Source organism: Sporothrix schenckii (assembly GCF_000961545.1).
Source record: "Sporothrix schenckii 1099-18 chromosome Unknown Cont43, whole genome shotgun sequence".
In the NCBI taxonomy this organism is placed as follows: domain Eukaryota; kingdom Fungi; phylum Ascomycota; class Sordariomycetes; order Ophiostomatales; family Ophiostomataceae; genus Sporothrix; species Sporothrix schenckii.
This window is the reverse complement of record NW_015971144.1, coordinates 104,759-118,244: the sequence shown is the minus strand read 5'-3', so window position 1 is coordinate 118,244 and position 13,486 is coordinate 104,759. Positions and strand designations below refer to the sequence as shown.

Sequence of the window (13,486 nt, the reverse complement as noted above, 5' to 3'; positions counted from 1 at the left end):
GCGTCGACACAAAATACATGCATGTATACTTAGGTATATTTAGTAAATTGACACCACCTGGCATTCCGACAATCCGTACCACTACATCCGTCCACACACAGCACCAATGCCTAATACTTGCTCACGTCATCGACATAGCCCGAGCCTAGATGCGGCGGCAGCATCGACAGGTAGCCCTTGTTGGCGCTGCTAAAGTTGGGGTCGAACTTGACCTTTCGGTGGTCGAGGCTGGCCGGCACAAAGTGTGCGTCGTACTGCACCGGATGCAGCAAACGGGCCGCCCAGCTGTCGACCTTGGCCTGGCACGATGCCGGCAGCACAACCCGCGCGGGACAGGCATACCACCAGGGCGTGTGCACAAAGGCCAGCATGATGCGCGGGTCGGTGGCCGGGTTGGCCAGTCCAGCGTGCCACAGGCGCAGGTCGCGCAGCACGACCGAGCCTTTCTTGATGGTCGGCTGCATGGGTGGGGCGTGCTTGCGGCGGGCCTCGAGGCGCTCGTCGCGGATGCCAAAGTCTGCGCCCTTGGCGGTAGCCCCCTCCTTCGTTTTGGCGCCTGTGTTTGTGTCTGTGTCGCTCGGCGGCGTGTCGGCGCGCTCGGGGTGGCAGTTGCGGTGGTCGAGGAACGAGGTGTCGCGGTGCGAGCCAAGCCACAGTTCGGTGGAGCCGTTCGCCGGGGACACATGCTCCAAATAGTAGTTGGCCACGACGGCAAACGGGAACTGGGCATGGTTGAAGAACAAGTCGGCATGCACTCGCTGGCGGGCGTCGCCAAAGCCGCCGAGCGCCGTATTTCCATTGACATAGTTGACGTGCGGCTTGGGGCCGAGGACAGCGGAGAGAACGGCCGCTGCGGGCACGTTAGCCCAGATGTCGTCAAAGAGCAGCTCGGGCTCGAGTGGGGGGCCCTGGGACATGTTGCCAGTCGGGCGGCCGTCGACGGAGTTCTGGTCCTCAAGGGCAGATTAGTATGTGGGGTTGCACATTCAAAATGAATACAGATGCAGGTGGGAGTACAAACCCCATTAAAGTGAGTTGAGTCCATCTTGGCCATTTCTTCGGCGTCTTTCACGAGAATGGCGTTGATGGCGTCCATGTGGGCGGTGTTGACGGCATTTTCAAGTACGACGAGACCGTCACGGTGCATGGCGGACACGGCAATGCCAATGTTCTCGAGAGTGATACGGCCGGTTGTGCGCTCTTCGTCGGAGAGCCGGACCACGGTCGGCTCCTGGAAATCAAACGAGGCGGAAGCGGAATGCATGACGGTAGTAGGTAGATGCAGACGATGCGGCGTGGAGTTTGGTTGAGTTTTAGTGGTGCTGTGTATTTGTGTATTATTTTGCTAAGCTGTCTGATGTCGCTGAACTCCGAACCAACTTGACACGATGACTGCCCGCGACGCCGTTTGTATTTATGTTAGTCGACGTGGCGATAGATAGAGTGAGAACTGCAGTGCGATTCCTTGTTGCTTTTGTTGTTGATGACCTTCAACGCAACAAAAGTCAGATCAACAAGAAAAGAGAGGTGGCCAAATCACCATACTTTCCCAGTCATGGCTGTGTCGGCCTTCTACCCTGTCCATCCCACAGCTCCCGCGGTCGAGTATCCGGTAAAATAATCTAGGGAGATGGAGGTGGATCATCGTCAACTGACTCGGTAGGAGACGATGCAGGTTGTGTCTCAACAGCGAATCGTCGGCAGGTGGACGCGATACTCCGAAGGCCACGGATTCAGGGGTGTTTACTTCTATTGGAAGGTAGGTATGACGCTAAAGACTTACAAAACAAGCGTGCCAAGTCCGCTGCAGACAGCCATCAAGGACGCGCTAGTCACCTCAGAATAGCGTCGGATGGTCCCCCGAAGCGACACTCCGAAGCGATAAACCGAGACACGGACTGGATGACACCATTGTCTTTTACACAAACCTGTGGCCAGATGCCGTCGATCCTCCGCACTTCGGATGAGGCAAGACGCACGAGACGGATGGTAACTAAGGTGTCTGGGTACGTATACTGTACAAAGGCAATGAATGGTCTGTCTGTCGCGTGCCGGCTTCAGGGTTCAGTTATCAGTTACGGTCGCACGAACTTCGAGGAACCGACATCGGTTTATTTTGGGGACACGCGGCGGATGGCCGTGGGAATGGAGTGTTGGCGCGACCGAAATGCGGGACAGACGAAGCCAAAATCAGAATATTGGAAAGTACAACATAATTACGTACCAGAGCTTCGGTAGCAGGCGGTCGGGGCTGCATTTGTATTGGAGCATTGCTGTTTGCCTTCATTCTCGATATTTCCATCGTCTTCCTATTTTCTCCAAGTTCAGCCAGACAACTCAGCCTCGACGACGTGAACAACTTTACCATCCCTAACAACTTTGACAGCCGACTTTCACTTCATCACACCGTGCTTCACCATGACTGTTGTCGCGTTGCTTGGAGCCGGCATCTTTGCCAAGGAGGGTAAGCAAGAAATCTTCAGAAGCCAGCCTTTTGCTTGCAGGTCCTCGCCTCCCACTAACCCAGTGTAGAGCACCTCCCTGCCGTCGAGGCCGCCGAAAGCCTAACACTCGGCGCCGTCTACTCACGATCCAAGGTGTCGGCAGAAGCTTTGGCTGCGGCGGCCACGCATGGCCCGAAGCCCGACGTCTACTACGACAGCCCGGCCACCACAGGCAAGTCGTTGACGGACCTGCTGGCGCGCGCCGACATTGGCGCCGTGATTGTCTGCCTGCCCATTTTGGTGCAGCCAGCAGTGATCCGCCAGGCACTGGCCGCCGGCAAGCATGTTCTGAGCGAGAAGCCCATTGCCAAGGACGTCGCGGCTGCCAAAGCGTTGATTGCCAGCCACAGCAAAGCGACGCTACCCCTTTGGGCTGTCGCCGAAAACTTTCGCTTCTTGGAGGTGATTCAGTACGCCGCGGCGCGCGTCGGCCAGATGGGCGGCGAGGTCACGACGTTTCACATGACGATGAACACGCTGATTGGCGACGACGACAAATTCTTTAATACAGAGTGGCGCAAGGTGCCCGGGTACCAGGGCGGCTTCCTGCTGGACGGCGGTGTGCACTTTATCGCTGGCCTGCGGCACCTCTTGGGGGCGACTGCTGCGAAACACGACATTGCCAAGGTGTCCGCCTTTACGACGCTGCTACAACCGAAGCTGGCCCCGGTCGACACAGTGCAGTCCATCCTGGCGACGGACAAAGGCGCCATCGGCACGTTCTGTGTGTCCTTTGGGACGGAGTTCAAGTCGGCCTTTGAAATTGAGGTCGTCACGACGAAGGGTGCTGTGACACTGACGCCCACTGCAGTGACGAGCACATGGGTGGAGGCTGCGGGCGGTAACAAAAAGGAGGACAAGAAGGAGTTCTCCTTCTCCTCCGGCGTCAAGCCCGAAGTTGTGGCCTTTGGTGCCAGCCTCGCCAAGGGTGCCGTCGACCCGCGCCAGAGCGCCGAGGAGGCATTGAAGGATCTTGCTATTCTGGAGGCTCTGTTGACCTCGGCCGACCAAGGCGGTGCACCGCTGGCAGTGGAGTAGAAAAGGCCGAAGGTAGATAGACCGTCTAGAATTCACGAGTCAAGATACAAGAATTAAGTGCACAAGTGTGTGAGACGACATGTCGGTTGGATTTGGAGTCTGCATTTGCATCTCTTTCCGACGTTTTTGCCGACTTACACGGGAATTTCCCCTTTCGTTTGGAACCCACGGTGGTCACGCTATTTTACGGCGGGGCTGAAGTGTCTTACATCGGTTCAGCGGAAACCGACAAACCGATGCAATTAGGATCACATCGAGTCCGTGGACCACAATGATTGCCCCTCGTCGGTTGGACTTCCGTTTGCTTTGAAAACGAAGAAAAGAACGTTTGACAACGTCGCCAACTCTAGCAAGGAAGATCCTCGGAGCTACCCCGCAAGATCCCTTTCTGTGATGCAGAGCTTACCGAAAGACGATGGGCCAAGATGTGATACGACAAACGAATGTCCCGATTCGTAACTGCGATGATCGGGGAAGCTTTTTCAGTTCTCGTCTGCTTTCCTATCCTGCCAATTCGTCCCGTGGTATACCCAGACAGCTCTATGTTTCCTTAAATATAGAACTCCAACGGCACAGTACGTCTTGTGTCAACGAATTCAAACTTCAACTTGCTTGGACGTGTTGCTCAAATTCACACTATCACAACACCACCAGAACAAGAACGCAACCGCCACCGCATCATGACTCATACCAGAACCGACATTACGGCGTGGCAGTGGCGCCTGGCCAGCACAAACGACCATGGCGAGGCCGTTTCCGTCTTGGACAAGACACCGTTCCTCTCGCAGTGGGCGGACGTGGCGTCGTTTCCGTCGATCGTGCAGATGGAGTTGCAGGCAACCGGCGTGATCCACGACGTCAACATTGGCGAGAACGAGCGCCTGACGCAGTGGGCGGGCCACGCCGACTGGGAGTACCAGGCCGTGTTCACTGCGTCGCCAGAAGCAGGGGACGAGGTGGACCTCGTGTTTGAGGGCCTCGACACGTTTGCCACGGTGACCCTCAACGGCACCGTCATCCTCTCGAGCGACAACATGTTTCTGCCGCAGCGTGTGTCTGTGAAGGATGTGATCCACAAGGGGGGCAAAACCAATACAGTACACATCCTCTTTGAAAGCCCCTACAAAAGAGGCGCCGCGCTCGAGGACCAGTACGGCGTGCGCCCGGCCCTCTTCCGCGACGCGCGCCGCAACCACATCCGCAAGGCGCAGTACCACTGGGGCTGGGACTGGGGCCCGATCGTGGTGACGGCGGGCCCGTACTTGCCTGTGTATCTGGACACCTACAAACACCGCATTGACAGCGTCTATGTGCGCACGACCAGCCTGTTTGCGGACCACACGTCAGCCACGGTGGCCGTCACGGTCTCTGTCGTGGGTGACGGCAGCGAGGAGACCGCCAATGTCCGTGTCGTCGACCCGGCTGGCAAGGAATTGGCCCAGTCGACCGTCACCTTCTCCAGCAACCTGCAGTCGGCCACGGCCACGTTCGACCTCAAAGACCCGCAGCTGTGGTGGCCCAACGGCCAAGGCGAGCAGCACCTGCACGTGTTGGAGGTGACGCTTGGTGGCAATGGCAGCCAGGACACCCACACAACCCGCTTCGGCGTCCGCACCATCACGGTCCAGCAGGAACCGCTGGCCGACGGCGAGCCCGGCTCGACGTTTATGGTCCGCGTCAACGACCGGGACATTTTCGCCCAGGGCGGCAACTGGATCCCCGCCGACACACTGCTGCCGACCATCACGCGCCAGCGCTACTTTGACTGGGTGCAGAACGCCCGCGACGCGCACATGAACATGCTGCGCGTCTGGGGCGGCGGCATCTACGAGTCCGACGACTTCTTCGATGCCTGCGACGAGCTGGGCCTGCTGGTGTGGCACGACTACGGCTTTGCGTGCACGAACCTGCCGGTCCACGGGTCGTTCCTCAAGAGTTTCACAAAAGAAGCCGAAGCCCAGACGATGCGCCTCCGCAGCCGCGCGTCGCTCGCCATTCTCTGCGGCGGCAACGAAGACTTTATGCTGCTCGACTGGGAAAAGGTCGCGTACGACCACAGCGACGTCCGCGGGCCCTATCCGGCGGGCGGCGCCTTTCCGCAGCGCACCATCTACCTCGACATTCTGCCCAAGCTGGCCGCTCGTCTGTGCCCCGAGACGTTTTACTGGGCCAACTCGCCGTGGAGCCCGGGCGGCCTCGACGCCAACGACCTGACGAGAGGCGACGTTCATCAGTGGGATGTCTGGCACGGCAACCAGAAGCCGTATCAGGAGTACAAGCAGCTGGCCGGCCGCTTCGTCTCCGAGTTTGGCATGCACGGCTTCCCCGTCCAGCGCACAATTGACTACTTTGCGCCGCGCACGGGCCAAAAGGGCGAGGGCCGCCACGCGCAGTCGCGCCTTATCGACTGCCACAACAAGGGCCACGGCGCGCACACGCGCATCGCGCGCTACCTGGCCGAGAACGTCCGGTACGACACGTCCACGCTCGCGAACTTTGCCTACGCGTCGCAGCTCATGCAGGCCGAGGCGTACCAGTATGCGCTGCGGGACTGGAAGCGGATGTTTGGCGGGCGGTCCCCGTCGGGGGTCAGCAAGGCACGCTGTGCCGGCTCCATCATCTGGCAGCTCAACGACGACTACCCCTGCACCTCGTGGTCGCTCGTCGACTACTTTGTGCGCCCCAAGCCCGCGTGGTACATGGTCCGCCGCCTCTATGCGCCCATCTCGGTCGCGTCGGAGCGCACGCCCGGTTCGCGTTTCGTGGACGAGGACAACCCTCTCGCGGCGTCCGCGCCGCCCTCGTTTGCCCTCTTTGCGCACAACACGGCCGCCTCCGCCGCCGAGTTGACGCTCTCCCTCCAGGCGTACGACTTTTGGGCAGACGCGTGGTCACAGCTCCCCGCGGCCGACGCCGACCGCAAGGTCACTCTCCTTCCCGGCCAGAACAACGAACTCGGCACCCTCGCTGCCCAGCCGTCGTGGAACAAGGACAGTCTGATCATTTTGGAGCTGTCGCTCAAGGACGCCAAAGGCAATGTCGTCGCCCGCTATGTCGACTGGCCCGAGCCGTACCGCTACCTCGAGTGGCCCAACGACACCAAGTTGGACGTCAAGGTGGCGCATGTCAAGGATGCCAAGGATGGCAAGAATAAAGGCCAAGTCGACGCCCACGTCACTGTCGTCGCCAACCAGCCTCTCAAGGGCGTCTGGCTTGAGCCTGTCTATGATGGCAAGGAGGCCCACGACTCCTTTGAACCGCGCTGGGAGGACAACATGTTCGACCTGATGCCGGGACAGGCAATCACAGTTGGAGTGTCAGGCTTGAATGGGAGGGAGGTCAAGGCGCGTTTCCTCGCAGACTGGGAGGTGGGAAAATAGGGCCAAGACAATGTTGGCATTTCCTTTTGTTGACATGTCACAATCGCGTTGGTGTCATTGGTTCAGGGGAATTAGAGTGGCCAAAGAAACCAAATTCGGCAAAAAATTAAGCTTAGCGACTTTGCGGTTGGCATTAGCAAACACAACAGCGCTAGCGGCGGAGCTGCAATGGAGTCCCAGTGAACAAAACAGTCAAGATCGTCACGTCATATCATGTGACTCTCCGCAAAGCGCAAGAACGACCCGACTGCTCGGAGTACTCCGAAATGCGACCAAACAGATAAAAGAAAATCGTGACTCCTTGCGACATTTTGTAGATTCTTATGTTCCTCGGTAATTATTTCGCTCCTTTAATCTTGCTGATTCCACGACATATTTTCATATTCCAGCATCCTTTAAACGCCCACCCTCCTTTCTTCTCGAGTACTGTAGGTCGTGTTTACCGGCACCCATTGTGTGCCAAAGACACGTGCCACTCTTCTGCGCCATCTGCATATCTCAAATCTTGCCATACACAAATTCCTTCTTTTGTCTCGTCATACACACACGATGGGCGACAAGTTGCCGGCGCCCGCGACGGCGCCTGACTCAAACTCAAACGCAATGACCTCCTCCGACCTCGAGGCGCATTCCCCGACCGAGGCCCAGAAGGCCAGCGTACCTCCCTCGACCAAGTCATCCCTCACCGACGAGATCGACCTCTCCTACGCCTATGTTTCTCTCCTCCTCTACTGCCTCGTGTCTGGCCTGTCCGACAGCGTCGCCTTCAACGCCGCTGGCGTCTTTGTCAGCATGCAGACCGGCAACACCATCTTTTTGGCCCTCGGCGCCTCGCACCTACCAGCCGGCCAGCCGCGTCTCTGGCTCAAGGCCCTTGTGTCCATCGCCTGCTTCCAGTTAGGCGCGCTGGCCTTCTCGCAGTTCCGCCGCCTGGGCTCGCAGCAGCGCAAGATCATCCTCTTTGTCACCTGCCTCCTCCAGGCCGTCTTTGTGATCCTCGCCGCCGCCCTCGCCCAGGCCTCCGTCATCCCTGCGTTCGCCGACTCCCGCCTCAGCACCGTCGCCGAGTCGGCCCTCCGCGAAGCCCAGGCCAACGACTACGTCATCTTGTGCCCCGTTGCGCTGCTGGCGTTCCAGTTTGGCGGCCAGATCTACACCAGCCGCGTCCTCGGCTACGGCGAGGTCCCCACCAACGTCCTGACCTCGCTCTACTGCGACCTCTTCTCGGACCCAAAGTTGTTCGTGTCCGTCCGCACCAACGCAAAGCGCAACCGCCGCATCGCCGCGGCCGTCTTGACTCTCGTGGGCGGCATTGCCGGTGGTTGGCTGCAGCGCAGCAGTGCGGGCATGCCGGGCGCCCTGTGGATTGCCGCTGCCCTGAAGGTGGCCATTGCTGTCGCCTGGCTGATCTGGCCAGCCAAGAAGGCAGATACGACGTAGGAGACATATGAGCCGTTGTGTGTGACAATTGTGTGTCACAAGTGCCGAGAGTTGTACGGCGGTTGGTTGTTTCCATCATTTACTAATAAAATAATACCGTAGACGGTGGCAAGCACATGTTACAAGTGGTTAGACATTTAGACGCATTATATGCATAGATTCCCCTTTTGCTTTCCAAATAGACCAGGTATTAATATAGAGACATTTCTAAGCGCTCTCGACTTCCTTCAAAATCTTTCCTTAACACCAGTATGGCCAGGTTCTCCTGTTGACAGGCGGTTGTGCGTCGAAACTGTACGTGAAAGTCATCTGGAGAGTTTACTTGGATTTACTGCCATATTCAATGTGCCGAGACAAAACTAAGCGCCAAAGTACTCGACTGCAAACCAAGCCTCGACCCGGAATACTTGAATTGATACTACTCGCCGGCATCCGTTTGATTGTGGGGAAGGACGTGTATTGTCTCAAAAGTGAACCAACTCAAAACCATATTGACTGAATCATGCATCTCTAGTTCTATGAAACGGGAGAATTCTCAACTCTAAGAACAATGACAGCGACAAGCAATCTACGACATGGCGAGATCACAGAGGAAACAGACTTTCGACACTTAAAAAATATTTTACGACGTGGTTCTTGCAATATTCGTATCACGGTTAAGATTGAGTATTTCGTGCCTGATAGTTATATTGATCTGTGGGTAATACCACCGTCGAGATGGAACAAAAGGTAGCATATCAAACTATCACATGGCTCTAGAAATAATGGAAGGTTAGTGAGGCCTCTGTTGGCAGCTTCGCATTTACTACATCTTTCGACATGGCCACATTACGTCCTATCGGTATAGAACGGTCTATGTTATTTTATTGTGTGTTTGTAGTAGGTCCCGCCCACCACATCTGCCCACATTATCTATGGCCTTCCCTTCCCCAATAATTCTGATTCCAACCTCGAATCTATATGCCGCTGACAATGTCACTGGGAACAGGAAGAAAAGTAGAAAGAAGCAACAAAAACAAGCTGAGATGAAAAACACGCAGAAACGGGGGGAAATGCAGATCTAACAACAAACCAAGATGATATCAATACCTAAAGCTCCACGCTGAACGACACAACTCCGGCTGTACGCAACAAAAGCAGTCCTCCCACCGACGCCATGATACCGAAAGAGGCCGATCCACGACAGACCACGACCACGCTGATGCCAAGACTATTGAAAAAGAGCCGAAGAAAAGATGGAAGAGATGCCACAGAGACGCGATTGCTCACCGACGCAGACCACAAAAGGCTACGTTACATTATAACCGATCAACATCCGACATGTTACCGTCTCGACATCTCTTACATTTTATTTTTTTCACCCACTTCATCCCCTTTGCACATCAATACCACGTCGGTGGCGTCGACCAGTGCCGCAGCAACGTCGTCACTGCCTTTGTCCACTCGTACTCGAAACACTGTGCCAACTGCGCGAGCTCTTCCGGCTGTGGCTGGTAGACCTCGCAGCTACCATCACCAGACTCGCCGCAGGCGTCATAGGAACCCCACATCTCCGGTTTATTGGCCTCGGCCACGGCGTATAGCGGAATCAGCCCGTCGTTGCGAATCTTGGACAAACACAGCCACGCCATGTTCCAGCTTCGGTTGCTCAGGGGGTCACTGAGCACACGCTGCTGGGCGTCGGCCAGAACGTCTCCGCTAAACGGGTAGTTGGGCGTCAGCCCGCGCAGTTCGGTCAAGAACTGGTTGCTGTTCACATAGTAGAGCCAGGCACTGGTCATCGGTTCCTGGAAGGCACGGGCGTCGGCCTCATTTTCACAGGTGGCGGCGATCTGTTCGATGCGGCGGAGCTCGGTGAGAGTGTTGACGCGGTGGGTGGTGAGGGAGTCTATGAGCTGTTTCATTGTTTTCTAATGAAGGTTCCGCGTTAGTAAACAGAACAAACCAAGCGAGCACGAGGTGAAAAACATACATGCGATGTTCTGAACTTGCAGCTTCCGGAGCTGCCAGAGCCACCGGACTTGCTAGACCGCGAAGACATGGCCTTGGGCCGGGTTTGGAAGAGTGTGCTGGTCGCGACGGGAATGTAACGGGAGCTTGTGGTCGTCGATGGGGTCCACGCGAGAACCAAGAGGCACGGACTTGGATCGCTGTCTGCCGTGCTTTGAGTAGCTTGGCCTCAAACGACCGGACGGCTGGGCTTGTGGATGTAAATAAAAGACAATGAGATGAAAAGTAATAGCACCCGAAGAAATAAGGAAGCAAAGACTGGATAAGGGATCTGTCGATGCCGTGCGAAAGCCCAACGTGTACTTCGAAAGCAAGGAAACAAAGGTGCAGTATGGAAAAGGCAGGCCGCAATAATAAAGGGAAAACAGAAACTAGAGGGACGAACGAAGAGAAATGAATCTGAAGAATGAATATTAAACGAAGTTGGGAGAATGAAAAACAGCAAGAACCAAAAATGAGCAGAAAGAGCGAACCGAAGCAAAAGAAGCAGCGATGGACTGTGTCAGGAAACGGAAAACGTGATGGCAATTCTCCAACACAGTTCGACGCTGGGGAACGAGACCTTGTCCATTGTTATATGTGTCTTTTTAGGATGACGATTTGACGATGTCTCTCGTAAGGACGACGAAGAAGACGGTGTCTTGGAGGGGCGAAGGAGGAGGGGCGTTGACGTTGTGATTATGCTCACGGCAGAAGAGTAATATGGAGATGAAGGATGAGAGGGAGAGGGCTGAATTGTCAAGGCAGTTTTTCTCTCCTTTTTCGTCTTCTTCTTTTAAAAATAAACATGGAAAAGAAAACACCTTGTTTTAAAATCAAAAGCAGGTTCAATAGGGCAAAGAAAGGATATGTATGCAGAAAATTGGGATGGAAGAATATCAGCTAAGACAACAAATCCACATATATAAACCAGGACTGAGAAAAAAAAAAAGCGAAATACCGATTCTCACCTCCATCTTTATCCCAGGTACGTGGTAAAGCAGGGGTGGGAGGGTGATCCATATTCGTACGGTCCGCGAAGACGGTAAGCATGAGAGAAGAGGCACAAAATGGTGTCGTTGGAGAACGTTGCATGTATCTAACAGCCGCGTGTATGGGCCAATCAGAGCCGATGTCTGATCTTACACGAGATTTTGGTGAGCGAGCGGGTCATCAGTAAGAAAAACAGTCGAAGAAAAGAGGTTGGGAGCGCCGCAAGAACGCCGTGGCTTGAAAGCTACGCGCAGGTACAAGGGGCACGGAGTAGAGAGAGGGTGTGGTAAATAAAAGTGGGATTTCCGCTCTCTATCTCTTGCCTCTCCGTTTCTCTTCCTCACTTTCGGCTGTCACCTGGCAAATGCCGTTTCCCTTTGCTGACAATGACGTGCAAAGGGTCACCTTGCCAGAACGGCGTTTACGATCGGCCTTGAACAGAATACGCTGGAAGGACGGTGATTAAAGACAATGGTGGTTCTGTTAAGGTTAAGACCTACCTCTCCTTCTGGTCCTGGCTTTGTTAGATTCTAGTAAACCTTAGCTAGTTTTTGACTGGTTTACGAAGTATTCACTTGTGTCGGGAGAGGATGGCATTCTACAGTTTCGGCATGATTTATTTCTGCGTAACAGCCTAGAACAGCCAACGGACGGCAAAATAAAAACACAGCATCATCCACGGGACAGAATGTGACCAGGCGAACTAGAAAGTAGACCACCGTATTTCCTGTTTGGGAACAGTCACCATCTTCTGTAATCATCGTCTTCCAGACAATTTAGGGATCATCGGGTGGCTTTCGGTGGCTTCGGAAGGGACTTTATTAGAGCCGCTACGGGTGAGCTAAGATACAAAAACGAGTGCTTGACGGGCGTCTGTGTCGTTGAGTGGCAATTGAATCTGTCATTAACCGACGGAAGTACGTCCTTGAGCGTTCGTTACGTATTCAAAATTTCTAGATGAAGAACTACGGAGTACGGGCATGCCGCCCCGCTAGAACTGTGATTCCAAGACATTGGGCGCGCTCCGCCGATGTAACTACTGTACGTTTTTTTTTCAAGACGGATGGCGTAGTTAACAGACGTATTACGACGCTCAGAGCACAAACTCCGGTCGATCCGTTTTTGCTTCTTTTGGTCCACGTTTTGGGCTGCCTTAACAAGGCGCAAAAGTACGGCGGAAGCGATGGATGCAGTGGAAATCCTTCCGCGGACATGGGGACGCGCCACAGCGTACCGACTTGCTGGGATCCAGTGCGGCGCAGGCGTTCGCAGGTCTCGGAACATGTCAATTCCGAAGCAAAAATAAGGAACAGTGAACTGGCAGAAATAAGTAAATCATCGCGATACTTGTTGACAGGAAAGTGGCAATGCGAAATCTACAACAAAACGCTAGCAGGGATAGACACTGGCAGTAACAAACAATAGAAGTAGGACGACAAGAAAAGGACCGGAACTGCGGGATAAGCAAGAGGGACGAGAGGAAAGAGGCAGAAATTGGCCGACAAGCGACACAAAGACCCTGCAGTGAGATTTTAGTGATGATGCCAGGACGTGTGAGCGCAAAGCCCTGACTCTAACTGGAAAAGATACAATGGACGGCAGGGGAACAGAAGAACAGCTACGGAAAAGCGAAGAGCCGAACAGAAAATAGAAAGAGCACGGCCACAAGGTCAGCACGTGAGGCGGTGCCCGGAGCAGAACGAAAGTTGCGAACGTCCATGATGCGCCGGTACGGGTAAACAACATGGCCGCCGGCCGAGGAATGCGAATGCAGTGCAGCATGTCAAAATGGAGCCCGACAAGGAAACGGAGAAACGGGAAACTATCAACACGAGACCTAAGTCGAGATCGAGGTCGAGACCAATCCATCTTGACCAAACGAGTTTCTAGCACCACGGGCATCATTTCCCTTCGCAGGTCAGCCCTACGTAGGGCTGAATCTAGCTTCTGATGGACGAGGACAAAACAGGAAAGGAAGGACAAGTGGAAGGAATGCGAGACACGGGGGAGAGGCCGAAATGCTACAGGGCAGCCATCTTGCAAAGAAAGTGCAGAAGTGTGCAGGAGGTGCGGCACTGGGAGAGCCAATAGAGCGGGACCGAAGGTAAGATACTACCTGGGGAAGGAAGGAGGGAGCCCGGG

General features: G+C 55.0%; 5 protein-coding genes across 5 annotated transcripts; 3 read left to right on the top strand and 2 right to left on the bottom strand.

Annotated features, from left to right (window-relative positions):
* Positions 1–110: 110 nt before the first annotated feature.
* On the bottom strand, positions 111–1,264 carry SPSK_02585 (phytanoyl-CoA dioxygenase family protein; the record flags this gene model as incomplete). The annotated part of the gene is made up of 2 exons (XM_016729453.1): positions 111–947; positions 1,022–1,264. 2 exons carry the CDS (start codon positions 1,262–1,264, stop codon positions 111–113), a joined length of 1,080 nt encoding a protein of 359 aa, XP_016588773.1.
* A 1,154-nt stretch (positions 1,265–2,418) lies between these two features.
* On the top strand, positions 2,419–3,542 carry SPSK_02598 (uncharacterized protein; the record flags this gene model as incomplete). The annotated part of the gene is made up of 2 exons (XM_016729466.1): positions 2,419–2,464; positions 2,533–3,542. 2 exons carry the CDS (start codon positions 2,419–2,421, stop codon positions 3,540–3,542), a joined length of 1,056 nt encoding a protein of 351 aa, XP_016588772.1.
* A 680-nt stretch (positions 3,543–4,222) lies between these two features.
* On the top strand, positions 4,223–6,922 carry SPSK_02229 (beta-mannosidase; the record flags this gene model as incomplete). Its single annotated transcript, XM_016729102.1, has 1 exon — positions 4,223–6,922. The coding sequence occupies one exon, from the start codon at positions 4,223–4,225 to the stop codon at positions 6,920–6,922; it is 2,700 nt and encodes an 899-aa protein (XP_016588771.1).
* A 549-nt stretch (positions 6,923–7,471) lies between these two features.
* Positions 7,472–8,362, top strand: SPSK_02686 (uncharacterized protein; the record flags this gene model as incomplete). Its single annotated transcript, XM_016729554.1, has 1 exon — positions 7,472–8,362. One exon carries the CDS (start codon positions 7,472–7,474, stop codon positions 8,360–8,362), a length of 891 nt encoding a protein of 296 aa, XP_016588770.1.
* Positions 8,363–9,744: 1,382 nt separating this feature from the next.
* On the bottom strand, positions 9,745–10,403 carry SPSK_02761 (uncharacterized protein; the record flags this gene model as incomplete). Its single annotated transcript, XM_016729627.1, has 2 exons — positions 9,745–10,257; positions 10,335–10,403. The coding sequence occupies 2 exons, from the start codon at positions 10,401–10,403 to the stop codon at positions 9,745–9,747; spliced, it is 582 nt and encodes a 193-aa protein (XP_016588769.1).
* Positions 10,404–13,486: the final 3,083 nt, after the last annotated feature.